The 27462-nt window shown below is 53.1% G+C and overlaps 1 protein-coding gene across 9 annotated transcripts in view; it reads right to left on the reverse strand.

The window, feature by feature from the left end:
* tfap2d (transcription factor AP-2 delta (activating enhancer binding protein 2 delta)) overlaps nt 1-27462 on the reverse strand; it is a 69071-nt gene that overhangs the window by 5015 nt on the left and 36594 nt on the right. For 3 of the 9 annotated variants that reach the window (XM_053880138.1, XM_053880136.1, XM_053880139.1), the window contains exons 4-6: nt 12216-12373; nt 3609-4127; nt 1146-1206 (exon numbers count right to left, since the gene is read on the reverse strand). In XM_053880138.1, coding sequence (XP_053736113.1) covers nt 1146-1206; nt 3609-4094 — 547 coding nt within the window. In that variant the 5' untranslated portion in view covers nt 4095-4127; nt 12216-12373. Of the gene's footprint in view, nt 1-1145; nt 1207-3608; nt 4527-4658; nt 6255-6344; nt 9303-12215; nt 12421-13783; nt 13828-27462 lie in introns of those variants that run through there. The other 6 variants (XM_053880141.1, XM_053880135.1, XM_053880134.1 and 3 more) reach the window with 6 other exon arrangements.

Consider the following 27462-nt stretch of genomic DNA (forward strand, 5'->3'; position numbering starts at 1 on the left):
CGCAGGTGCCGTCCCGCCGGAAGGTGAAGCCGTCACTTCCGCCATCACTTCGGCCGCCCACGCATTCCTCTTCCAGTCCGAGTCTTCCCAACACGCGTCTTGCTGGGTTCAGCCGACGGTTGACCGTCAGCGTAACACTGTTCCAGGGAGGAAGCGCTGAAGTATGGACGCTCAAATGATAGTTCCAAACTCAACGGTGATTCCACTTTCATAAACCAAGGCGCTACTTTGAATCATGTATTTGAGGCCACAGACTCGTGACGTGGTTGTTGTTCAAACCCGCAGCTCTTCACCATCGTCTTCCTACGATGATGGCGGTACACGCTGCATGTTTGGGAGTGACTGGAGGGAAACGACAGAGGCCTTCATAACCGGTGAGTGTCATTTTTACGTTACGGTAATCTGCGACGAAATCATCACGCGACAATTAGCAGCTTCATGAAATACAGCGACAGTGTTTCTGCAACAAAAAATACGTTTTTTTTTTTAACAAAACTCTAGATTACATGGAGTTATGTTCCGACACCGACTCATCTGAAACGGTGAACCTGGGACCGCATTCTTTTTTTTTTATTTACCAAACTCAGAACGGTCCAACACACTGAAACAAATGTTTCTAATGGTGCACAGCGCCCCCCTCAGGCCTCACTGAAACACTCCAGAAGAACTGAAGGTGCTGTCACACCAGGGTCACATCGCTTGCACTGAGCGATGAAGTGTGGGCTGCACGGAAGATCGTGAAGGCAATGGTCGGCATCAGCGCCTCCTGGTGGTCAGGACCAGGACTAAGATGAACGTCATCAACACCTGAGTCAAAGCCAAGCCCAGCCATCTAGCTGCTGTGACTTACTGTGGTGTTACTGCACTTCTGTCGACCACAGCAGCCATGACACGTCAGCGCACGGTGTCCCGCTCAGGTCTCACCACCATGACAGAATGAACCAGACGAACTCAACGGCCTGCAGCCCTTCAGACAGCGCCCCCAGGTGGTGGCTCTCATGTTCCACACTATTGTTTCACATCTGCACAGCAACTGTGCGACAGAGAGAGAGGCACAACGCTGTCCTACAGGGGGCGCCTCCGAGCTACCAAGTGAAGGTGAGGTGGAGCGGTGCAGTGATGCATGATGGGAGTCTGTGACTCACCTCTCCGGATGACGCCGCCTTGGCCGTTGAGCACCAGGCCACACTGTGCTTCCACGGAGCCCTGAGGAGACACCAGCAGGAAGTGAGGTCACCAAACTGTCATGGAGCTTAGCGCACCAGCGTCCACGTCTTCATCCTAGCTGGACCAATGTCACCTGACTGTCTGAGACCACTGCCACTCAACGCACCACCTGAAGCTGCAGACGCACAGATATTGAGGTTGATAAAGTCAGATTCATTTCATGCACTTGAAGTGGAGTTTATCAGAAATGTGTCCAATGGTGTTTTGGACCAGTTGCTTTTCTTAACCCTGCTATTTTACTAGTGCGTTCATTTGAAAGCAATGATTTCATGATGGTGTTGCTCAGTGTCCGTCCGTCCGTCTGTCCGTCCGTGCTTTAAATTGGATTCAGAGTACATTTTCAGGAAAGGGAGCAGGAACAAGTGACTCCACTTGGACTTCAGACTCCAGTTTTGGTCCTTTAAAGGGCTGGTTATTGGTGGAGTGTTTCTCTAATTGACTCCACACCATTGGAACCAAAGCCTCCTGCTTTGCCTCTTCATCTCTGGCAACAAACATTTCATGGTTGTGGTTATTCAGATTTTTTACTTCAATCAGAATCAGAATCAGAATCAGAATCAGAATCAAATTTATTGCCATGGTCAGTGGGGAGCCCACTGACTAGGAAAGTGCCTTGGAATAATAAAAATAAATAAAAATAAATGAAATGTGATCTAGTTTGAAACCTCTGGAGTGAATTTTATTGTGGATATTATTGTTGATAATAAAACATTTGTGCTTCACTTCTTGTTCCACTCTGAGACACGGAGAGTTCATGTTTGTTTTCTCCGAGGTACAAGTGAAAAATCATCACGTGACGCAGCCATGACGTCACAGGTTTTCGCAGCATTCCTGAGTCACGGTTTACAAACTGATCCGGACTCAACAGTCCGACCTGTTGTTTGTTCGGTGGTTGGTGACGTCACCAGCCGCGCGCGCGCTATTGAGGGCCGTGCTAATCCAGCCTGACGCCGGAGGCCTCAGATTAGAAGGCGCCTCTTTATTCCGCCGCCTCGGCTCCACTTCTGCGTCTGTTCCGCCGCTAAACTGATTATCGGATCAATACCGGCTCGGCTCGGTTCGGGGGTGAAAGGTGCGGCAGCCGCTTTTGTCTCGGCGTGGAAATCCGGTTAAAAGATGCCACCGGCATCTGTCGGCGCACACGCGCCCCGCGCGCGACTTCACGGGCTGCGAGTTCCGCCCCAATAAAAGGCTCGTTCTTTCTCAATGAGGCAGTCACGTGAGCGAACAACCGCTCCAGCGGAATATTGATGCGAGATCTGCGGAGACCAAACACGAGCGCTCAGCCGATCCCTTCCCGTGGACACGAACAACAACAACAACAACAACAACAACAACAACAACTGGACCCAGGACGGTGCAGCGCGCCTTTGAAATGATCTCAGTAGTTATTACGGATTGGTATTCAGTTCTATTGGAATTTCAAGAGTATTTCAACTGTGGCCCACAAAACATGGCTTATTTTTAATAACGTATCTCGTTTGTATGATGGGATTTGAATGATACACAATTGTTAGTTTTGTTTCTTATATTAAATTAGAATTGTATTAAAATAATTCCAATTATAATAAATAATATTTTAAAAAATGAAAATGTGGTGCCTAAAAATTCACTGTCAAGTTCTGCCGTTTTCAGAAATTGTGTCGGAAATAGTTTTACAGTTTTAACTCTTAAATGTGATATAAATGTGCATTTACTACATTAATTAATTAGAAATGTAGATTTGTGGAATTTGAAGTTTAAACTTGATGCGGACTGAATGAAAGTCAATTGACGTGACGGAAGACAAAGTTTGAACCATGAAATTCTAAAATGTATTTACTGCGAAATGAAGGCAACGTTTTATCTTTAATGTGAAATCGAGTGTGTTTATTGCGGTGGCAGTAAATGCGGCGCGTTGAGGCGAAGGTGGAAACGCTGGTGGAGGCGGGCGACAGACGCGTTTCCTCGGCGTGTTAACCGCGTCTAAGCGGAGACAGCGTGTCGTGTTTAAGCGCTCAGATGTCGCTGCATAAGTTACAACTCTGATTGACGTTAAGACCTTAACTGGATCAACTACGGTCCTTTGTGGGCCTTTGTGTCCCGAACCGCGATCCGTTAATCCGCCTTTTACCGGAGAATAGAGACCCGCGGCTTTCCTCGCGCACGCGCGCGCACCCACATCTCCATTTCTTTGCGCGGCCCGTCATTATGTAAAGCCGGGCGCGTCACGTGCTGTGGTCCCGGATAAAGGCACTATAGACTGGCGAGTCAATTAACCTTTAGAACCGGACCTCTGGGGCCGCACTTGACTCCGGACCAGCATCGACTCGCCGAACCAGACCGCAGCATCTGTGTGTGTGTGTGTGGCGGGAGGGGGGGCGCACGCGCCCCCACCTTACCTGCAGGTCGTCAGCCCCGGAGGGCGCGAGGCCCAGTCCGGCTCCGGGCAGCAGCCTCTGGTCCGGGTGGTGCATCCCGACGCCGTAGGCCTGGGAGCCGTGTGACGTCATCAGCGACAGGTCGTGGCGCCGGTACGCGTCCAGGCAGCCGAGCTCGCGCCGCTGCTGCTCGTCCAAGCACGAGGACTTGAGCGCCGAGCGCGCGCTGTGCAGGTTGATGAAGTCGGCGGGCTCGCCGTGGTGCAGCTGCTGGTAATACTGGCCCGAGTGCAGCGAGTTGAGGCCGTAGGCCTCCGGCGCCACGGCCGGGTGCGAGTGCTGGAACTCGTAGTGGAAGGACTGGTGGTGCAGCGGCGTGTACTGGTGGTTGGCCGGGAAGTAGGGGCTGGCGAACTCGGTCCCCGCCGGCGCCGGGTAGGTGAGCGGCGACGAGGACGAGTAGGCCACCGACGAGTTGGCCACCGACTCCAGGCAGCCCAGCTGCATCAGACGGTAGCTGTTGGAGCCGTCGTGACGGATCTGCGGGAGGAGGAGGAGGAGGAGGAGGTGCGCGTCAGACACGGAAACACCTGTTGGACCGCGGCAGGTGCAGGTGCGGCTCTTCTCTCTTCCCCCCCCCACCCACCACTTGATCGAAGGAAACCTCGTCAGCCACCGACCCGCGTGAGTCCCAGCGCCCCGGGGCAGAGGGGTCAGTGCAGCAGCGCACATCAGCTTTGTCTTCGAGATGGCCGAAGACCAACACACGCCGCCACCATCGAGGAGCAACGATCGAAGGAAGTGAAGTGCTCCAACTGGACCGATGAGCGACAGCCCGCTGAAGCTAAAAACACTTCCGCATCTCAAGGCAAACACCAGGTGTAAACAGTTCCGGACAGAAGGTCATGAGAAGGTCAGACTACCACAACATCCAGCTGAGCTGAGCTCAAACTCAGTTCCTCTAGCCTGCTGCTGAGGCTCACAAGCAGAGTCACACCCTTTTGTCAGAGTCACAGTTTCCAATCAAACCAGCTATTAGCATGCCATGCTATTAGCACCACACGAAAACACCTGCAGCTGACGTGGCGCTTTGACCTTCCATAAAGCTTCACACGGCGCTCCAGTCTCCACAAGTCCTAAACACCAATCCGCGGCACCGCAGGTCACGTGTCCTGGAGCAGCCAGACTCGGCAGACTGCTGGTGAGCGGCTGAACCGTTAGCATTAGCGCACCCACTGGCAGCAGCAGCCGCCGCCATGTTTGCTCCCACAGTCGCTGGGTGGAAGAAACACCCTGCTCAGCCTCTCGCCACTAACACAGAACTCCATCGTTCGGATTCGTCCCGTCATTTCTGTTCTGAACCTGTTCAAACAGTTGCGAGGAAAAACATCAAACTGCAAACTGAAACGTCTTCTGGTGATCAGATGATTTTGATCCGTTGGAAATGCATATTTTTAAATTCAGAACTAAATAAAGTAATGTATAAACAAATATTATAAATGATAAAACAAAATTAATAAAAATTGAAAACCTATGATATTGATCGATGAAGAGACGCATACTTAATAGACTGGATGTTATTGTTGCAGCTTCACGCCCATCTGACCAGTTCATCTCGCCGGTTTATAGTTTGTACTTTTATTTACTTTGAAAAAAAACAAAAATGAATTCGCTCTTAATTTTTTTACATGATAATGACTCACTATCATATTTTGATAACATTTATAGAATAACGAAAATAATTTTCATTCATCCGTGACGCACCTTCTCCCGGCAATTCATGAAAACAATTATAATAGAGAAAAATAACCAGAAAAACCACCGGAAATAAAACCGATAATTACTCAACATCTTAAAACCAAAGTTACAGCCCGTAACATTTTCATCTTTTAATCGTTTATTAATTAAACACGGCGGCGATACATGACTATTGCTGTTGGGACGTTATTACAATAAAGTTGTACTTTAAACAAAAAAAAAAAAAAAAATCCAAATTGTTAGAGTAAACATCAACGTAATTAAATACAAATTAAATTATGACGATTTTTTATTTTAGTTTTTGACATTTCCGACACTTGTAAATATTTGTCTATATCTCGAAACTCGATGAAATAATACAATTAACCCGTGACATTCACTTGAAAACAGTTGCATTTAAATATAGTCGTTTCTTACAATATTGAGACACTTTTTGAGATTTATAAAGAAAATTACGAGTGTTCACTTTCAATTATGTAAAAGAATAAACGGCGGTAGATGAATGGGAGACGCACAAATGTTTCAGATAATTTCTTATCCATGAAATAAAATAACGATTGAAAAAAAAAACCCATTTCATTTGGTCTCTGAATTCAAGCAGTAATGTAGTGCATCCAAGTACTTTTCACATTTATTTCCTATATTTGTTGTCGCTTTAAATATAGAATAACCTCAGTAAACTGTTAAAAATATTATTTACTCGTTTTAAATCCACAGTTCTGCAACACTAAAACTCTTTTCAAGTTTGTCCGCGGGTTTCTTTGTCTGCTGGATGAGTTTATTATTTCCAACGCGGCTCCGAGAGTGTAAAGCAAAAAACGAGCCTTAAAGTATCGAACAAAATAAAGTTCTTTCTTCCGAAAACCCGCTGCTTTTTGTTGCCTCGACAGCGGCGGCGGCACCGCGCGCAGCTGCGGTGGCTTAAACAAACACTGGCGGCGGCGGCGGAGGCGCAGGAGCCGGCTGTAATCTGGATTATCTCTCCTTCTAATCTCTCACCTCTGCGTCGTGGACGAGTCCGGGGAAAGTGGCGGACATTTTCTCCGAGTGGACCCGCCGGTGTCGTCTCGCGCTCAGGCACCACAGCAAGCCCAAAAAGGCGTAAAATCCCGTGAAGCGGCGCGGAGCGAGCGCGAGCGGCGGCCTGCGTGCGCGGAGCTGCAGCGTCTCTGCGCGGACGAGGCGCGAGCTCGGATTTTGTACTTGCAGGGTCTTGGGGCTGATGTCGTAGGTCCCTTGGTGATATCAGAGTTCTGAGACGAAGCATCAGCACTGAGGACAATAGACGGAACCGCAGCTTCCCAGGAGACCCGGAATAAATATTGGATCTTCCCTTCCGAACCAGACGCCGAACCTTTTTCACACTTTTGCGCCCTTTTTATTTTCGCCCTCTCTCGCTCCGGTTCGGTGGCTGGTTCCGCTCGACGACTCGGTTTCGTGGTTTCTCGGTGGATTTTTGCACAAAAACTTCTGTTGCTGCTTTTTCGACTGAGAACTCGGACGGATTTTTTTTTTTTAATCTTGAACCGGAGTCTGAGGATTTCCGGCGATTTATCCGTCACTCAGGACGATGCCGTGTCGATTTTCGTCTCTTCTCAAAACAAGCCGAGGTTTCACCGCAACTTTCTGCTGATTTAGCGACGCGATTCATCGACAGCAACACGAAGGGACGGCGGGGTTCAGCGACACCATTCCAGGCTTCTGCTGCTCCTCTTTGATTCCCGACATCAGTGTCCTGATCGAGCGCAACTCTGTCAACATTTGTGCCGCCACAGCAGCAGGATAAATCCAGTGACTCACAAGAGCACCGAGTGCTCGGGACGGAATCACTTCCGAGGAAATAAACTACAACATCTGTGGCTGCATCGGCCGTGCGTTCTGGTGACTGTTGCAAAGAAGCACACGACACGACAGGATCCCGTGTTACACCGAGTTAGCGCTCAATTATTCGACGGTTTTAATATCTTTGTTGACAAACGCAGCCGTGTTTATTTCCCGCATCAGTGTTCAGTGCAGTTGAACGGCGGATATTTCAATAACGAACTGTTTGTGAATTGTCTTGTTCAGCATTTTTTTCCCGATTCCATCATCTTGAATTTTGACAGCTTGAAACAGCGGAATTATTTCTCTGAATTTCAAATGTCATTATTGTTGTTGATCCGAAATAAAGCGCGCTTTCTCCAGTAGTTTTCACTGTTTTCAGGTTCAAGCAGCAGCTGCGCTCGTCCAGCCGACATGACGTCATTTTTGTTGACATTATTCTTCACGTCACTCCAATGAAACGACGAGCACCGAGTGCGTGGACAACTCGGTACATGGCAGCATACATCGTTGACTCAGACTGTGCAAACATGCGTGCGTCGACCGGTGGCAGATTAGAGACCACACAGTTAAGAAGCGATATAATGAGTTTCACGAGAGGCGAGAGTGGTGTTCTGCCCCGAGGGCGCGCGCACCGAACCAGGAGCTGCGGTGGGAAGGAGGTCTGGGCCGAGGCCGCGACTCCGGATCCACGCCGGAATCGACTTCTCCTGCGTCTGCCGCCCGACATCCCATAATAGGCCCCGACAACACGACAGCAACTCCTGTTGTTGTTGTTGTGGAGACGTCGCTCCGAGATAAAAACAAACACGGGTCCGTCACGTGACCACCGCCGTGTTCACCAACACGAGGTTGCTCACCAACCAGACAAAAACAGAACCAATGGGCGGATCAATAAACAAGTGGCCGATCCATAAGGACAAGCACAGCATGGACGACTGAATGGTGAGTGATCCTGAACGACCCTGTCACACGTGGCGTCGGTCATTCGACATGGATCCACTGAGGCCTCTGATCACATGATGATCAGGTGAGTGGTTGGACGACTGAGCAATAACAATCAATAACAACATTGATACAGCAGCACCAGCCACTGGTCAACAAGGGTCTGACCGGCGCCACACAACATTATCAATACTCAATATTGGAGGCTGCGCTCCGAGTCTCTGACGGACGACTAACCTGCCTCAGGCCCGGGACCCCAGAGTGAAGCCTCCACACCGAGCTGTAACCCTTAGATTTTGGGTTTAAGTACACAGTAATAGGCGCAGTAGTAAGATGTACTAGTGGAGTAATTGCTTTAGTAGTTGTAGCTGTCACAGCGCGTGTTACTGTATAAGTAGTGGGGTTAGTACTTGTACTCAAAGTTATTATGGTAGTTAACGACAGAAACACAAGGCTGTAGTGGAACTGTACTTGCAGTACTTAAGTCAAATACTTCAGAAGTCTCATAGAAGCACTTGCTTCAGTTCGCAGCACTGGTAGTAGTTGCCAGCTCCAGTTGTGTGGTGCCCTCTGAACCAGGAAGGAACCTGGTTGCTTCTCTCAGAGTTCTGGTTCCGGCCCGGCAGCACGGGCTTCACACCCAGAACCTCTCGGGTCGGACCTGGGACTTCTGCCACACACCATCTGTGACGGCCCAGGAATCAAGGTAGCATTCATGTCCTCAGTACTTTTACTGTGCCAACACCACAGTGCTTAGCTAATGCTAACAGCTAAGACGACGAGTACACAGCAGCTGGTACTCCCCTCACTCACCGTGAGTACTGCAACTGCTGTACCACTCCCAGCCACGCAACAGCACCACAGGCCACGCCTCCTACACACACCGCCGCCAGCCAAGCACCGCTAAGCTAAGCTAAGCTAAGCTAAGCTAGCCAGGTCCCACCACAGAATCCAGCGAGCTCCACCGGCGTGTCGGCGGCAGGGAAGTGCAGCGGCTGCTTCCTGGCTAAGACAATATTAGCTGTGTGATCCGTCATCTTCTCTGGCTCAACCAGCCCCGGCGTTCTCATCAAACGAGAACAACGAGTGACCGCGGGCAACGTCACGGCTCCTTATCGTCTGCGCTGCTTCGCCACCAACAGTTTAATCGTGGCTCCACAACTTATTTATAATAGATCAGTGAACAGCCTGCAGCCATTTAGCCGCGGCTAGCAGAGTAAACAGCAGCCAGCCAAGGCAACACAGTCAGGCGGCGGTGCTGCGTTTAAGGGCGGTGGGGGGGCGGCTGCTGCTCTGTGACGGCCCCTGGTTCAGATGATACCCCACACCAGAGACTCGCCCGCGCTCGCAGCACCTTAGTGACGAGCAGGGGGCGCTGTCGCCAGCTGCTGCACCAACCGTGGCTCCCACTCATGAGTTCAGACTGTACAACCATGTTTCACAGTTAGAGTGGCGACACACGAAAATGCACTTTTGAGGTGCAGTTTGTGAGGGCGCACTTGCTTCTGCTTCCACATGTTTGCTAGCATCTTCGCGTCATGACACGTCAAATACAGAGACAGGAACTGTGTCTCCGACGCACAGCAGGGGCTCACCATTCTGAGACCAAATCAGAGCTCACGATGCACTAATGTTGACCGGCGAGCAAAGAGTGGCCCCTGGTCATCGCCATGAGTTCAGAGTGAAGCTGACACAACCACAGCTTGGATGCTAACCGCAGCTTAGCTGTCGTCACTGACCCGGCTGATATCACCAACATATGTCATATATTTACCATCACTATTGTTCTCACACATCTATTCATCTCCGGCTAAAATCAGCATGCTAGCATAGTGTTGCGTTGTGGGACATGCATCAAAACGTCAATGTGAAAACATTATTGAGACGACCCGGGGTGAAAGACACCAACGTCCCTCCCGGGTGCTCCGGACGGTTACAGTGCTCAGCAGCAATATTTGGTCTCAGGACACTTTAGTTGGGACATAAACACCTCTGGTTCTGGACCGGACCACAAGATGTGGTGGTGCACCACTGTGGGAAGTTCTGTGACTGATCATCCCGTTCAAGCCAGAATAAACCATTGTACTGGAGGGGGAAAAAAAACAAAACTTAAAGAATGTGATGCATTTCCCATAATAACCTTAAATTCAGTTCAGGTTTATTATTTTAATAAAGCAACATATATATATATATATATATATATAGTGTGTGTGCGCGCTAAATTTTTCTAAATAAAGACGCACAGCACAGTAAGTGACGACGCGCGTGTTTTTCAGTTGCTCGCTCTTTAATAAAGATGCTGTGCGCATGCCTGACTTTTGTTTCCCTCCGGCCTCGGCGTCCGTCCGTTAAGTCGCAGACTCAAACCAGCAACCTTTTCCAGCCACAATAACAGTTAGAGCCGCTCCAAACCGTCCTAATCCACCAGAAAGTAATTAAGGAAAGTTGACCCAGATCCGGGCGCGGGAGCTCAGGTTGATATGCTAATCTGGATTAGGGGGGGCGGGACGGGGGGGCGTCGCTGTCTTGTCTCAGGCTCCAGATTCAAATTAATTTCTGGCCGTGCGTGAGGTGAGGAGGCCGGAAACAGGTGGTCAGAAACAGGCCCGGCCGGGCACTTGACCGTGGAGACGGTCACCTGACCCGCTGCGAGGCCGCGGTCACGTGGTGCGGCGCTGCGAAAAGGCCAATCTGCCGCCAACGGCCATTTCAACAGCGGCTAATCCTCCAGCCCATAATAGTCGGCAGCAGTTGTTGCTGCTGCGAGAGGCTCATTAATATGATTAATTATGATCATTAGATCAATCGGTGCTGCTGACTCATCACATTTTTCATAACGGAAAATTGATCACGGTAACTTCAGCAGCTGCTAGAGCCGAGCGCGCGCGCACACAGATCGATTGTATTTGGCGTGTTGCGCTGAGGATGACACGGAAGAGCCGCGCGAGGGAGGGACGTCGCCGTCTCTGCGTCACGGGCAAAACGCACCTTTGACTCGTTTCACCGGGAAGCAACCAAAGCGCGCGTCACCAGCTGCATGAACTTCCTGACGTCGATGCCAATATTCCACTGGACTGAAGCGTTGACGATGTTCATATCCATGCAACTCATCGATCACAGGACCTCCGCGGCAGCTCCCAGTGTTTTCGAGAGGCCGATCACATCAACTCGATTCTGGAAACACATATTCGCTGAGGCGTGTATAAATCCCAAAACTGACAGAATATAACTTTTGATAATAAGCTAAATTATTGACATAAATAAATAAATCGAACGTTTATTTTTTACTGGCGAAATGTTCTCGTTTCACAGTAAATAATTTGATGACTGGGCCTTTCCGGCATTTTCAAATCCGAGTCGCAACAAATGTACGGCATATATCCGCGGCTCAGACAAAACACGACGAGAAGAATGCACACATCCGATGAATATGGACACGACTGGAATCGCCCCAAACATCCGCAGAAATGACGCCTTGACTCACGAGACTCGAACAGCAAACAGGCGCTTCACGAGGAACTCGAGCGTCGGTGGGCGGGACTGGAACCTTTGGTGAGGCAGCCCCGGCACTGAGAACGACCCGAGTGCGGCTGCGTGCTTCGGATGGGGTCGCTGATCAAGAGGAGTGGGTGGTTGTCCTGGTCCCAGCCAGCAGAGGGCGCTGTGCTGGAGGAGCAGCCTGAGGGGGTTTCACCGGCGGGCCCGCGACACACACACCTCTGCATATGTAGACCGAGTTATCTAAAGTGTGCGTGTGTGTGTTGCAGGTTCGATGACTTTGATCGTGTAATTCCAGTGTAATCTCTGTAATCTTAAAGCAAAGCTGTGCCAGAGTGTGTGTGTGTGTGTGTGAGTGTGTGGGGTGGGCGAGTGTGAGGCTGGTAATGTGTCTAATGTAGCTGGGATTATCAGGACCAAGTGTGATTATATCTAAAGGCAAATATTTAACACATCTTTCTGTTTCATGGGAGAAGTTTGGAGGCAAGTCTCCTCCTCCGTCAGAGTTGCTGGTTCCAGTCCCTCGCCAGGAGGGAGCTCTGTCAGCGCTCTGGTGTGACACCTGGGCAGCGGGCGGCTGCAGAGAAGAGCCCAACAGATGCTCACCACAGACCTTCAGCCTCCGGACGACGACGATGAAGCTCTTTGGTGGCTTGTTGGTGACGTCAGCGTTGGTCTGCTTATTTTTCACTGTTAGATCGACTGGACACGGAGGCAGGTCACAGATCTGAACCAAGCTCTGGAGCGGAGGTCACCTGGTCCCTCTGGAACAGACAGTTAATCGCCAGTTAACTCTGCTTCAGTGAGATTAATCGAGACGGCACACTTGGCCCGAGTGACGGTCTAAGAAGGAGTCAGGCCTCGAGGACGGTTAGCTCTGCTAGCGGCGCAGCACAGTTGGCCCAGACGAAGCCGCACTCAAACATGGAGCCTGGTGGTCAGATTCATCAGAAGCCTCGACCGTCCAATCAGAGCGGAGACACCGGACCACGTGGACCGGCTGGGTCCCGCGCCCCGGCGGATTGTGGATTTCCCGCCAGCAGACGGCGGAGCGGGTGGCTCCACGATGAGCGCCTCCTCTGGTCGCACGCGGCTGCTAATCCTGTTTACAAGCAGCACGCGTGACAACCTGCGCGCACCTGAGATCACAGAGCCGCCGCAGCGCGGCGAGGCAAGGCGCTCGCGCGCGCGTGCACGCGCACACGGGAGGAAGGATGAAAGCGCGTGTGCGGCGGCTCCTGTATAATTAGCAGGGAAGTCTCCTGATGTGGAACCTTTGCTGTTCCCACAATGAACCCATTTACTGCTGCACACCATCAAACACACCCTCTCTCTCTCTCTCTCTCCCTCACACACACACGTTCAAACGAAGCAGGGAAATAAACAGAGACGAGAGCTCACAACCTTCAGCCCTCTGGGAGTTTTACTATTCCACACTCCTCTGCTCCTCTCATCCCTCTCTCCCTCTCTTCCTCTGCTCCTTTGTCTCCCTGATTATGCAGTGGATCCCGGGGTGCGCTACTCACCCAGATCATCCACCTGTCAATCTTAAACACACACACATGCATTCCAGCAGTGGTATTGATACAGAGGAAATATTAATGACTCCTCTCACCTGCAATCCTGCCTCGCCTCTTGCACTTCCAAAAACACCAGTCGTGCAATTTACCTGGCTTCTGACACGACGGCGCTCAAAGAGGATGGCGCCGCCGCGACGGAGACATCATCTCACCGGTGGAAATGCAAGATGGCGGGTAATTTTAGCTGCGGCGCGTGTGATGGATGTTTTGTTAGCGGATGACAAACCACGTTCCGGCGGCTCTGATATCCTGCCTCATTCCAGCGGCATGTGCGGTTAGCGACGACTCGCTAACAACGGGCATCTTGAACATCTGGGCACCTGACGCGGCGGTAGCTTCGCTGCCGTACGACTTCCTGTGGTATTTACTCCGCTTTACATCTTGCTCTTCTAACCGTTGTCGCTTGGCTAAGTTTGGTTTCATAGGCGGGAGGCCTGCACCACACTAAGGCCGTGTTTCACCAGGAGATTTACTCCAGCCGTGTTGCTCAGCTCCGCTAGCTAGACAAGCTAGCTTCAAGTGCAATGCTTGGATAGCATCTCAACTAGCTAGCTCGCTGTCATGCTAACTGCAGTCAAACGTTATGGACAGAACCTTCAATTAGTCGCAGGCCACTGTTCCCACAAGCTGTGGCTCCATGAAGGCGAAGAGAAACTGAGCTACAACAGCCTCTGATGATGTCATCAAGCCGCGCCCGAGTCCGACTCCCAGTTCAAACAAGCCTCTAACCAGCAAACACACACACACACGGTCAGGTGACAGGAAGTGACCACCAGCTGCCTTGTGGTGTCGCCGCAGTCCAGAGTGAGGGAGGAGTCAAACTGACCTGCACTGCTGAGGTCATGTGACCCACAGGGAACACAGCAGCAGCTCACGTTTAAACACAAGTGTCGACAGCAGAGATGAAATCCAACTTTGTTTTCATGCAAATGAAAATGAAAGTAAATTGAAGTGAAAGTAGAAAACAGAAATGCAAGGCTTGAAACACGGAAGGATGAATGGAAGAATGAGTTAGTTGGATGGGTTATTGATGGGTGGATGAATGGATGACTCCATTGAAGAGCGGATGAGAGGATGAAATGATGGCTGAACCACTGGTTGGATGGATGGATGGAGAGTGAAGGATGGGTGAGCATGAGGGCAGCAGATGGATGGATGGATGGATGGACGACAGGATAGACAGATGATGCTGGATGAGTGACTGGAAGGATGAAGGCATGCAGAGGAGTGTGAACACATGAATGTGGAGGAGAGCAGGCGGATGTAGAGCGATGAATGGATGAATAAACGAGTGACGCGCCACAGGACCCTGCTGACATCATCACTCCGCTGTCTTTGTGGTGTCGGTCACCCAGCGACTGCGAGACCTGTTCGTCTGGTTCTGTTTACCCATTTCTCTCCATCACATCCTGAGCCCGGAGCCGCAGGTTACCATGGCAACCGCTGGTCCTGTGGCCCTGGTGTGCGCTCTCACACTGGCTGCATACAGATGCGGGGCTACAGGTGCCCCCGAAACCATCAGCCTCGCTGACTTTGACTGACGCGCTCCAGGGGCGGCGGATCACAATTAGTGAGGCGGCTTATTTCCCACAATGCCCTGCAGCCGGCGGCACCACGGCGGCCCCTCAATATTCATGAGCCACGTGATGAATATGCAAAGGCCGGCGCGGCCAGGTGAGCGACCGGCCAATCAGAGCAGCTGCTGCTGACGTGAGCCTTGGCTGCGGTGGAAGGTGAGAGGGTGAGGAGTGGTGGGTGACCAGGGGCTCCGGGACACGCCCGGCGCAAGCTAGCCAGCTAGCTATGAGCCAAAGGATGAGGAGCGCAGATCAATGGGGAAAAAGTGAAGGACGGTAAAAAAGGAAAGAGAAGTCGAGAAGAAACAGATCCAAAGAACGACAGCGAAAAGAGTGGAAAGATGGAGAGAAGAAGTTGAAGTTGAACAGAAACTAAAGAGCGAAGATTCTTCAGTCACTTTTACAAGAAAGTTCAAGAAAAAAAAGTGACTAGTCGAAGAAGCAAAATAACTAGTCACAAACGAAAAAAAAGTGAAGGAAAGTTCTTGAAATGATGAAGAACCGAAGCGTCACAGTAGAAAAAGGATGAAAAAGGAACGGAAAAAGTTTTCAAGAAAGAGGAGGAAGTTCATCAAGAAGGAGGTTGAGTCGTCAGTAAACAACCCTCCATGAGTGTCGCCAGCACGACCTCTCAAGTGTTGGGCGTCAAGCCCAGCTGGACTTGCTCTGACAGGTAGGGGGCGACCTGGAGCGAGCGCTCCACGGCAGCTGCGTTCAGGTCGGCTGAAATTGTTGGAGAGGAAGGAAGGTGGTTGCAACTCGCGGCGCTCGTGTTATTAGACTGTGACATGAAAGAGGAGCCGCTCTCACGTGCACGTGCGCGCGGGCTCGGCTGCACATCAGTACCAAGCGGGCAGATCAGAGCGAGGAGATAATCAACCCTGAGTTCTGAGGAAGGAGCCGTTCACGGCTTCCTCCCAGGCTCCTTCATCTCCTGCTCCTCTCCACCGTCCTCGGGTGACGGCGGGCCGAGCCGGGTCGAGCCGAGCCGGGCGACCCGCAGACACGGCGCCGACATCCCGGCAGCTCCAGCGTGTGTGTGTGTGTGTGTGTGTAGGTGTTATTGAGAAGCTCCTGGCTCCCCTGAGACCTCCTCCATTAATTGTGAAGTGAAGGAGCCCGAGGGCGACACCAGGGACCTCCATTAAACACAGACAGCCAACTGACAAGCTCCCTCTCTCTCCTCCGCCCGCCCTCCCTCCCTCCCTCATTTATCCTCTAAAATTCAAATTCGCATTCAAATTTAAACAAGGTTCATCGCCATGAAAGACGGAGCTAATATTGGCGAGGAACAACAAAACACACAAAAGAAAGTGGCTGTTTGCGCCGACTACAGACGAGTCACCTGGAAGGCGCCGCACAAAGACGAGCGCGGCGCCACAAACCAGCCTGCTTAGGCGCCGTCTGTTGTATCGGAATCTAATTCTGTTCCGGGGATTTGCTCTTACAACTCCAGACGCCCCAATTAAACTTTGCAAACATCTCTCCTGCACTGATGTGGAGCCCAACTGGCGGCGAGTGGGCCCGGCCTGGTGCGCGCGGGGCCCCTGGGTCCCGCCTGATCAGGCTTTCCAGAGCAGAGTCATTATTGCAGGTAGAACGCCTCGGGTCCAGAACCTGATTCCCAGCAGGACCCGTCTGGACTCGGAATAAGGCTGCGCTGGAGAGCCTTCCAAAAGTGCCAGTCAGCAGCAGCAGATCCAGCCCACAGAACTTTATCAACTCGCCACAGGAACTTCAGACCCCGCAAGGTTCTGTGGCAACGCTGGACATCCTGTCCGACGGTCAGCCGGAGCCTGACCAAGGACGACTCCCTGCTGCCACGGCGGGAGCTATCGAGCGACTCAGGGCTGTAAAAGCTGTAGATGAAAGGGCCACAGCAGGTGACAGCGGAATTTAACTCATGACAGTAAGAGAATCCAGCTGCACGCCATGCACCTGCAGCAAGGCAAGGTGCCCTCCTGGCTTGGTGCGTCCAGGGTGTTGCTTATTATTCAGATGGCAGCTCATGCAGACCTTGCAGTCAGTTCGGGCTGCAGTTCTGGTCAGGGCCCAGGTCAGGTCCCAGGTCAGGGGGAAGCCTGGAAGTGACTGTACTGTAGCCAGAGCTGGTGAGAGACCCAGCAGTGGAGGCCGACAGCCACCAGAGGGCGCAGCAGCAGTGTGGAAAGCCTGGGGTTAGAGCCACCTCGGAGCCGGTCTGGACCTGCTGGACTTCACCTCAACTCTGGTGACCACTGACTTTACTGAGTGACTTTAGACTCATGCACTCAAGAACAACCCCCCTCCCCCAACTCCGCCTCCCCCCCACCGTGCACGCGCTCACGTGCACACACACACATACGCTACAGCAGATGTTAAGGATTAGTGTGTGTGTGTGTGTGTGTGTGTGTGCGGGTGTGTGAGTGCGTAGCCTCAGGCAATGTTCAACAATGCATTATTCCTGAGTGCACCAGTTAAGAGGGGCACTCCGTCGCCATGGCAACCACCCCGGTTCTGATGTAAACATGGGGGTTGTGGAATTAAGCAGAATGTCTTTTGCCCCCAAATAATTCAGCGGCGCGGACTAACGCGAGTGTGTGAGCGAGTGTGTGCGCGTGCTGACGCTCACACCTGGCGACAGGTGAGCACGGCGTGTTTCTCATCTCCACTCTCCAACGAAGCAGCTCGTGTTGGACACACTCGGCTCTGTTGCGAAACACAGACTCGGCTAACTTCAGCAGCCTGCCGAGACAAACAGTGGATTGTGGAGAGATTAGAATAATCTCCGGATCCCACCGCAGTGGAAGCGTGGACTTCAGGACGGCTCAGTGCTGCTGGCCGACCGGACACACAGCACCGCAGAGCTTGGGTGACGAGGGGCGCGTGATGCCAAGCCCAGCGGCGTTCAGCTCCTTGCTAGCATCCTGCCCCACCAGGACGATAGCAGCGCTGCCCCCTGGTGGCTCCAGGTCTGCTACACTTTGGTCGGGCCCAAACCCAACTCACTTCCTGTGGAGCCGCTTCACACCCTTCCTTCGGTACTGAGCCCCATGGCTTCAGTACCCACTCCGGCCAGCAGGGGGCGGTAGCTGCAGAACGTTTGAGGGCGGCTCGTCCTGAAGAAGGTTGTTGGATGAACGCAGTCAACTGTCAAGCCTCACTTCCTGCACCTCCAGCCCGGATGCCTCCTGCCGTGAGCTTGCTGGGGAAGCCCGAGGTGAACTCTGAGGTCCAGAGCGCTCCCTCCCTCCAGTCCAGGCCTCCGTGTGTCTGTAGTGCAAAACCCACCCCCAGACATCAAGTTTGTTCCTCCTGGAACTGACACAGGTCATGGCTGAGGTCGAGTTAAGAAGCCGCCTCTAGAAATCCTCCGTCACTTTTCCCTGGTGACAGCGAGGACACCATGGCCGCTCGATAAAGACTGATCCTGCTGACGCAGCGGCACAACAGTGACGGAGGAGAAGCAAGATGGCCGACGTGACGCCGCATTGTTCAGTGGTGCGACGAACCCAAGCAAGACCCTGTTCACGCAGCACTCATTTCACGGACAGAGGCGGGTTCAGGGGTCTCCAGCGGCTACATGCACAAACAGAGACGGAGCCGCGGTGGGCGGGTGTTTCTGAGGCCGGTGGACTGCGCCCCAACATTCAGGTCTTGAGGGGCCTGGACAGAACGGCTTCCAGCGGTGACAGCATGACACTAACCGTCTAAACCAAGCAGAGCCCTGGACTGTGTCGCATCGGCGCTCTCTTGTCACTTTTGGGGCTAATTATCTGCGAACAAAGTTGAGACGTCAACACGGCGGCGGTGGCGGCTCTGCCCGGGCGTGAGCACGTTGAGAAGTGCGGCTCCTGAACTGTGTGTGATGGAATGGGCTTGTGCGTATCCAAGTGTGTGTGACAGCTCGGATGAGGACTGGCTGCAGGCAGCTGCTTTGCTCCAGGCCACATTCAGTTCCGTCGCGCTGCATTAGTCCCCAACCAACCTGTCACCCCCAGCTAGAGAGTGATAGCACGCGCGCACTCTTCCACCAACACAGCCACACACACTGCGGTGCCGAGGATGCCCGCGCCACACTCACCATGTTTATCACTCAAAAGTGGAGAAAGAGTTGATCCGCCGTCGCACAACTCCAGCGCGAGCGTGTGTGTGTGTGTGTGTGTGTGTGTGTGTGTGTGCTGCAGTGCGGTCCGTCACTGCTGATATGCCAGTGAGGGGACTAACCGGAGTTGAGTGGAGTCTTTTGTAGCGCAGGCGAGGCCCTCAGGCACAGCCCCAGACCCAGACCCCCCCACCACACACACACACATGCACATGCCCTCGGCCGTCGCACTGTAGATCTGATGTGACAACTACAGTGGGGCAAGTCCCGCCATCACCCGCCGCTTGCCACAGGACGAGATCGCCGCCGCCGCCGCCGAGCGCGCGTGTGTGTGTGGTAATGAGGTCTGGTTCTGCGGGACAGATGTTGGGATTCGCAGAGCACCATGGACGACAAGGAAGTGACGGATCATTAGGAAGTGAAGCTTCATCTCGCTGCTGCCCAGAGTTGCCGACACAAGCAGCTTTCCCAGCCTAATCTCATAATCTCCAGCGCCGAGCTCATAACTCTGGCCTGCGACCGAGTTTTCCACAGCGCCAGTCCACGTCGACACTTTTCACGTTCAGGTTCCCACGTCTGCTTCTCCCAGTCTCATCCGTCAGGACTGGACGCTTCACTGTGACTCACAGGTTTCACCTCATGACTCGACTTCACTCAGGAATCACCACTGACACGGTTCACCACTGGCTGTCACCTCTTCCTTCGAGCCGCACCACCTCCCTCCTGCTGGCGTCTCACAATTGCGTGATGTCAGCGGCCGTCTCTCGTCAACATCCTCCTGAACATGGTCCCCATTGATCCAATCCTTTCTTCCATCCTGCCATCTTGGACCATCGGTGCTACAGTTAACTTGTGTGTTCCACAATTTTAATCTCATCATCTGAAATGTAATCAATAACCGCTTTTTTGATCATCTTGATTCACCTTTAATATAATTTCCTGCTGCTGTAAAACCTGTCACCGTCCATACGGTACTTTCTGTGAATCCATCTCTTAACCCTTAAACATGCAGTAATGTCTCTTTTGACTCCCAATGTTTTCATCTCCAATTGTTTTTCATCTGGACATTCAAAGTTTCAACTTCCAGAGTTGAAACTTTCATCTCAATCCAAAGGAGGCGCAGGGTCTAGATGTTCCCCACCAAACCTCCGGGGGCGCTGTGGTCACCTGCTCCGTCTGCTCGGCAGGAGAATTTCAGGATTTAGGATTTCAGGAATGACAAAACTGTGGTCGACTTCGCATGTCGGACAAATTTGGGAATGGTGACGACAAATCGGCGTCTTCCCGAACAACAAACGGCGGAGTCAGAGTCGGCGCCACATTAGCATGGAACTCCTCTCAGACATGAAAGCTGGACGACGTGTTGAGCGACTATCGATGAGTTTCCACTCCAGCTTTCATGTTTGTGATCAGAAAGAAGGGAGACATATGAATTAAACATCCTTCTGCCCAAATCTGACTAGTGTGTGTGTGCGGGCTGGTGCTCTTCATGTTGTGGGGACATCAGCTGGAAGTGGAGAGGCCACCATGGGAACTCAGCACACACTTCACTGCCCATGCTCCTGACAGGAAGCCAGGACGGCAGGAAGCGGCCGCTGCCCGGGACCCTGGGTGCCAGGAGGAGACCTCCAGGAGCCCCTCCCCTCTCACCATCCAGCAGCAGCAGCAGCAGCAGCAGCAGCGGCGGCGCGGCCCGTGCTGGAGTGGGAAGGTGACACGGCGAGCTGCTCTCTGTCAGAGGGAGGCGGGTGTTAATATTTAACTGAAGGAAGCTGGATTTAGAGCCCGCCGCCTCTCCCGCTCCCTGGTGGGCAGCACATCGCCAATCCCGGCCGGCGCCGTTATGGAGGAAAGCTGTAGGAGGCAGCCGCACGTCACTAAGTCTCTCTGACAGAATCAGTTTGCAGATGAGCTTTAAAACGCGCTGCCTTGTTTTCCAGGCTGTTTGTGAGCGGCTGTGTGAGCGTGTGCGTGAGGGCGTCGCAGCGACCTCGAATTTAAGTTCCTCTCCTCGGAGCTGCCTGGCCTCTGGGCGAGCGTCTGAGCTCGCAGGTCCACAAGCCCAGCTTCTGCTCTCCACAGCTGCGTGACCTCACTTGACCTCAGTTGTCTAGGTCCTCCTCCGAAGTTTGACACTCCCCACGTTCCTCCAGCTGACCCAGACGTGCTCCGGACCCCGCGGTGAGGTCATCAACGCGCGCCCACTGCTGGACTGAGGCCTGTGGACGTGCTTCCTGGTGTGTGGTGGAATGCTCCGGAGTCAACTCGTGGGCCTCGATTAACCTTTGACCTCCAGACTGAGGCCTCCAGTGGAGGGCGCCCCATGGAGGGAGGGACAGTGTGTACCTCACCTCCACCAGTTGGAACAGAGAGAGGAACGTTCTCCTGCTGGAGGCTCAGGCTTCTCTGGGTTCTGGTTCAAACCAGAACCAAGGTTCTCACTCAGAAACGGGACCAGGTTAGAGACCTTCTGCAGGTGGAGTAGAGTCGAGGTGGCTCCTGTGAAGAAGCCTCCTGGACTGGTGAGGTGTTGAGGAGCGTGGATGCCCCAGGACAGACGCCGGCGGGAGGAAAACACTAGGCATTCTGGGTCTCTTCACCTCAGCAGCTGCCCCGGTGACCTTGGACCACATGTCAGCATCCATCTCACATTCCAGTAGCTTCCTGGCTTCTTCTCTGTCCCCCATCTCTCACCCAGTCTTGTTCTCGGTTCCTGACAAGTGACTCGGACCTCCTGAGCCGGTTCCAGTGAGTGGGTCCACCGCCCCGGCGCCTGGCCTCAGCACCACCAGACCAGTAAGACCAAGGGACTCCTGCTCGGTGGGCTCTGGACTCGGCTGAACTTCTGCAGCATCAGGGCTTCCACGGTTTTAATCATCAGCCAGAAATGCAGCGTGATCCGTGTGTGACGGGATCAATAGTCATCTGGGAGTCTGAGCCGGCAGCTGCAGCGAGCAGGAAACAGGTGCGGACATGGTGCTGCAGGACCCCACTGGATCCAGATGAAACCACTTGACCCCCAGAAGAACCAATTAATAAGCGCCAAACAGCTCGCCGGCTGCAGACTGGCCCGGAGCCCCGCCCCCTTCTGACAGAAATGTTTCCACATCTAATGCAACAGATCAAGTTCAGAGAGGAACTTAAAGAGTTCCCGCTGCTCGGCAATTACACGTGTTTTGCAGCCGAGCGTGAAGCGCGGGCGAGCCAGGCAGCGGGGCGACGGGAGAGAGAGCCGGCCTGGCGATTGACAGCTACCGCGATGCTTTTCAACAGCGATCGTCCTGCGAGTGCTGCGGAGATGTTAGGCATGCTAATGCTACCGCTAATTATGCAACCGCGTGAAAGCGGCCCACAAACACACACGCAAACAGCGGCGGCGCCTCGGAGACAAACAACACAAAGATTTCCGTTTTTACATCAGCAGCGGCTCGACAATGTGCTGGGTTCAGATCTCACATGATGCAAGGCGTCTGCGGACGCTGCAGACCAAACGGACTGAGGAATCAGTTAAGAGCTCGCGTTCGTTCGCCGGCCGTCCGGACGAATCGCAGGTCCCCGCTCACACGCAGCAGTGGGAGGAAACCGGAGCACCAGACGTGACCTCGCTCATGAAGGTCACACCAACCTGTGAGGTCAACGCCGGCCGAGCCACGTCTGGGTGAAATCAAGGTTCAACGCGGCGTTGGGTCCAGTGGCAAAGGTCTGTCTGAGGAAGCTTTGCTTGACTTGTTTTCTGAGTAGGGCTTCTGAGGAGTTTGATTTGGGGAGAAGTTCATGACAAATGTCACCTGTTTTTGGGCCGCAGAATTGATTTCCAAGATTCTGCTTTGCTAGTTTTTCTTGTCTAACACAAGAGGTGGGTTGTTTTTTGGGGGTTCACCTTAGGTCAGTGGGGAACGTTTTCTTTCATCGCGACCTCTGGCAACATCAAGCAGTGAGTTTCTCTGCAGAACCCTGAGGTTCTGATGGAACAAGGTCTACGGTGGAGAGTCAGCGTGAAGACAGGAAGAGGATCAGCACTGGTCCAACCACCTCCAGTTCCGCCTCATTTCTGTGGTGACTTCGGGGCGGCTCCTCCATCAGGAGAGGCCACAGCGCCGCTCCTGCTGAGGAACGTCCTCTCGTGGTCTCCTCAGAAGAGGCACGGAGCGGTGACCAGAGTTGGGTCTGGGGAGGTGCTGAGGTGTGAAGGTATCAGCTGGTCTTCCCTCCTCAAGCACTCTGAAATCTGCCCTAATTGAGGGTGTCCCCCCCCTCCTGAAGCCGGAGGGGGACCGTGTGGCAGTCTGGGGGGGCCTGACCCCAAAACCCTGCCTGAGGCGGTGACTGCCACCAGCCTGAACCCTCCCTCGCCGCTGCGCCCCTCCCCTCCCCTCCTCTGATGCGCAGCTTTTTTCTGTCCACTTGGCTGTGAGCGCCAGACTTCTATTGTCCGGCCTCATTACAATACTGCTCCACACACACTCTCCACAAGTGCAGGTCCATGAGTCCCACTACTGGCAGCCAGATGGCAGGACGCTGACAGACAGACAGGAAGTGGAAGCACCAACTTCCTCATGGCGACACAGTGGTCAGGAGGAGGCCCTGGGGCAGAGCCGGGACAGGCTGGAGGTGCCAGGTCTCCCCTCCACCCACCGTCCGCTGACAATCCCAGGAAGCAGCTCTTTTGGGAGCCACCTGTGAGATACGGTGGAAAAGTGACAGCTGAAACTCCGGCTTGCACCTGGGCTGTCCATCATGATGATTGGCTGCTCACAGGCCGACTGACGGGCAGATGAGAGCGCGGCGCCGCGTTCTGCCTCAGAGGCAGCAGCGCCGCTCCTGTGTTCTCCTGCCCGCCTCCCGTCGCCGCGTCAGTCTGGTCCGCCCTGCGGCCCGTGAGGAAGAGGACACGGAGGAGGACCGGGTCTCTCCCGCAGATTCAGAAGCTCTAGAACCTTCTCACATTCTCCACTCTGACCTCCACCTCCTGGACCACCTTCATCCCCTCGCACGGAACCTGGCACTGCTGGACCACCTCCAGGCTCTTTCATGGAGTCATACCAGGAGCCTCGGGACAGCAGGCCGGGCTCACCAGGCGAGCCTTGTCCTCCAGGCCCACCTCCAGACTCCCTGAGAGGCTTCAAACCGCCTCAGCAGGCTTCACTGGTCTCCAGGCTCTGGTGCCCACAGCTTTGAAGTTGCCCTGCTGGCAGCATGCGTGTGCGTGTGTGTGTGCGCATGCCAGTCCACACGCACACGCGCACACAGCTCAGTGAGACGATGGAGCTTCTTTGTTGTGGGAGTGAGGAACATGAAAAAGACTGGGTGATGAGCGACTGACAGCTCCTCCACTTCTCCGTCCGAAGTGGGCGGGGCCTGGGATGTGACTGGCAGGCGTCACTGCCGATAGCGTCTCGTCAGGCGACAGCATGGCGGTGCTGCACCTGACAGATGAAGCTGGTCCTCACAAGAGGCGTCAGCCGTGATGAAGGTTTCAGTGGCGACGGCGCCACTTCTCACTAACGTTCGCTGCTTGTAGCAGGAGTGGAAAACACCAAGGCGCCTCAGATGTTCAACACGTTTCAGACGACGTTTATAGATCACAGACCCGCATCGACAGAGGTCACATGACCCTTGGCTTCCACTGAACCAAACCAGTGGCTTCTCAAAAAGAGAAGTGTTTCCGTGTCAACATTTGGTGCCTTTCCGGGAGATTTTTTGTGACTTAAAAAAAACATAACTATTGTTTTTCAAACTTCTTCAGTTTTTTTTTCCTCACTGATTTAGAATTTACCTCTGATTTTTTCACCGTCCTTCACACTCATTGTTGTCACTGATGTTTTCAACCAGGCTTTATTGGTTCATTTCTGCAATTGTTTACTATTAACCTTGTGTTGAGGTTTTGTTTTTTAATACCAAGTTTTTCCTTTCTTTTCAGTTTATGTAATTAAAAAACAATTTCTACTGATTTTTTTCCTTCCATGAGCGGGTGAGTGAGCTGTCGCCGTGGTTACCGTTGAATCCCACTTTCTTCTCAGGTCTCTCAGGTGGTGGTTCTACTGACTGCATGGTGTTTCAGGCTGAACCCATTTTCAGATGTTTGTGTTGCACGTCTCACTGCTCAGCTTGCAACTGAGGCGGAGGCCAACATGAAGAAAAGACTCAAAGGTTTACCCTGATGAAAACATGAGGCAGCGCAGAGGTGCAGCGGCTCGAGCTGCTGCCTCAGAACAACAAGGCCCCGGGTTCGATTCCAGCTCTTGGCGACTGGTTCCATCCTCCGGTGACCGCGCTTCCTCTGGGCACTCCGGTTTCCTCCCACACTACTGCTTTTCTAAATGTTGTGTTGTTTTCACGTTTGTTCCTCACTTATAACGGTGCATTCGGATTCACACGCTCCTTCTGCAGCGGTTCTGACAGGAAGTGGCGCTTGGGGTCCTTTCAAGCTCAGCTGAGTAAATCTAATTTCCATTTGAAGTCAAAGATCCGGCGCGGAACAGGAGCGGAGCGTGTGATGAGGAACAGTCTCTTCCTCAACACCACACAGCAGTTCCCTCCAGCAGGAACCTTGAAGGGCTGGTGGCGGGCCGCGGCTGGCGGCGGGCTGCTGGCAGCGAGCGCCGGGTTAATGTCGGGATTTGTTCCCTAAAGCTCCCGCACAAAGGAAGTAGTGATCGGCGGCGCCGTCAGCCTGCAGACCTGCGAATCACTGATCAGCATTTACACAACCCACGTCTGACTCACAACCTCTGATCTCGTCACAACAACCAGCCGTCTGTTCCTCACCTCGTCATCGTCTGTCACTTTTAATTAGCGCCACGCAGCCAGGTTGAGGGGACCCTGAACGCATCACCAGGAGTTTACAACTGTCAGAAAGTTTCTCCTGCGTCGCCCACTCGGTGCCGTGCAGAGGGCCACCACACCTCACTTCAAAGGTCAAAGAGTCCTGAGCTGAACCTGAGCCCCCCCCATGCCTATCACGTGAGCCGCTTCAGCAACATGACGTCGACTGGACCACAGGACGAGTCACGACTCGCCAGCAACTAGACAAGAAGGTTTGGGCTTTGGTGGAAGCAAAAACACAGCGGACTGAGCGGGTGATGGGCAGGAGGCGGAGCCTCACACCCGATTCATTTGACGTCTCAATCGCCACCTCGGCCCGGCTGCACCGCTCTGATCACGAGTCGGCCATCTTAGCCACAACCGCCCCGCTCAGGTGCTTCCTGTCTCGCCTCCTCAGATCGGACCAGTCACATGGAGGCATTGTTCTGGGCCGGGCCGGCCGCTCCGCAGGAACATGGGATTCTGTTTGAAGTGGTGATCCGGCACGGCCGACTCACCTGCAAGATCAATACGCCCGGTTCAAAGCTGCCGGCTTCACAGAGAACACACTCTTATTAATTTATAGAAACTTCTAGAAAGTTTGTCTGAAGGGAAAGAGCTGGACTCTGTGTGGTGGAGAGACAGGGGGAATTATTAATACACCTGCAGAGACGGCGCGCGCCGACCATCCTCCAACACCTCATATGAATATTTAAATCAGCCGCGTTTGAAGTGGATTGATCGTCGGCGGCGTGTGAGACAGAAGGATCTGGAGGAAGCGCTGCACACAGTCATTAGACGCCGGCGAGCGCCACTGTGTTTAACTCATTAAGGCAGTCTATTTGAGTTTTCCTTTGTTGTCAGATTTGATGATTTGGGGGAAATTTACGGCGGCGGATTCAAAGCTCTCCTGTTCGGCGCTCGGGGCCGGCGGCGCTGGGAATGAAACGCTCGCCATTTATATTTAATGATATCAATTTATCAACAGGAACAATCTCAGGATGTTGGCTCAGATTTGATTCCATGTTCCTCTGTTTCACCTGAGGGACACACGCGTTCTCACCGGCGCCTCGTCTTCCTCCCTCGTCTGCGCCGTAACAACAGCTTCCTCTCAGCCAGGCGTTTGGGCCGGAGGATCTCGACCCGCTCATGCAGGCCACGGCTGCTGAGCACAGGCCCCTGACCTGACAGTAGGGGGCGCCACAGAGAACTGCGCAGAACTTGACTATGAGGTGGAGCCAAATCCAAATGGACCTCAGCCGACGACAGGGAGGGGGCGCTCACGACCTTCTCCAGTCTCGGAGATGAGAAACGGCACGTCACACAGGTGAATATTTGTTCACCTCGCAAACACCAAATTGGAGTGTGACCTTTGACCTATACCTGGGGAGTAGCAGTTCAACTGAGAGACATGTCCTGGGTCTGCCCTGGGGCCTCCACTGTCCTGAACACCTCACTAGTCTCTCCCGGACGACTGAGCTCAGAGTCCAGGCGGGGAAAACTACACAGACAGCGACCAGCTCTTTCTTTCCAATTCATTCAGGAAAGTCGAGGTTGGCGCCGGAGCGAGAGAGCCACTCAGCGGGTCCTGATGAAAGCGGGTCTCAGCTGAGGTGGTTCTGATGGCCACAGCTTTATATTCCAAATCATGGCTGCTGTTTGGGGGCGCCACCCGACGAAACGCAGGAAACAAAAAAGAAGATCAAGTGTCTGTTTCGTCATCGTCCGGCTCGTTCAGTGGATGGTCAACCTGGAGTTTTCACAGTGTTTGCGGTGCATATAACAGCACCTTCATCCCTGAAACCAAC

This window comes from Synchiropus splendidus, chromosome 12, assembly GCF_027744825.2.
Source record: "Synchiropus splendidus isolate RoL2022-P1 chromosome 12, RoL_Sspl_1.0, whole genome shotgun sequence".
Classification (NCBI taxonomy): Eukaryota; Metazoa; Chordata; class Actinopteri; order Syngnathiformes; family Callionymidae; genus Synchiropus; species Synchiropus splendidus.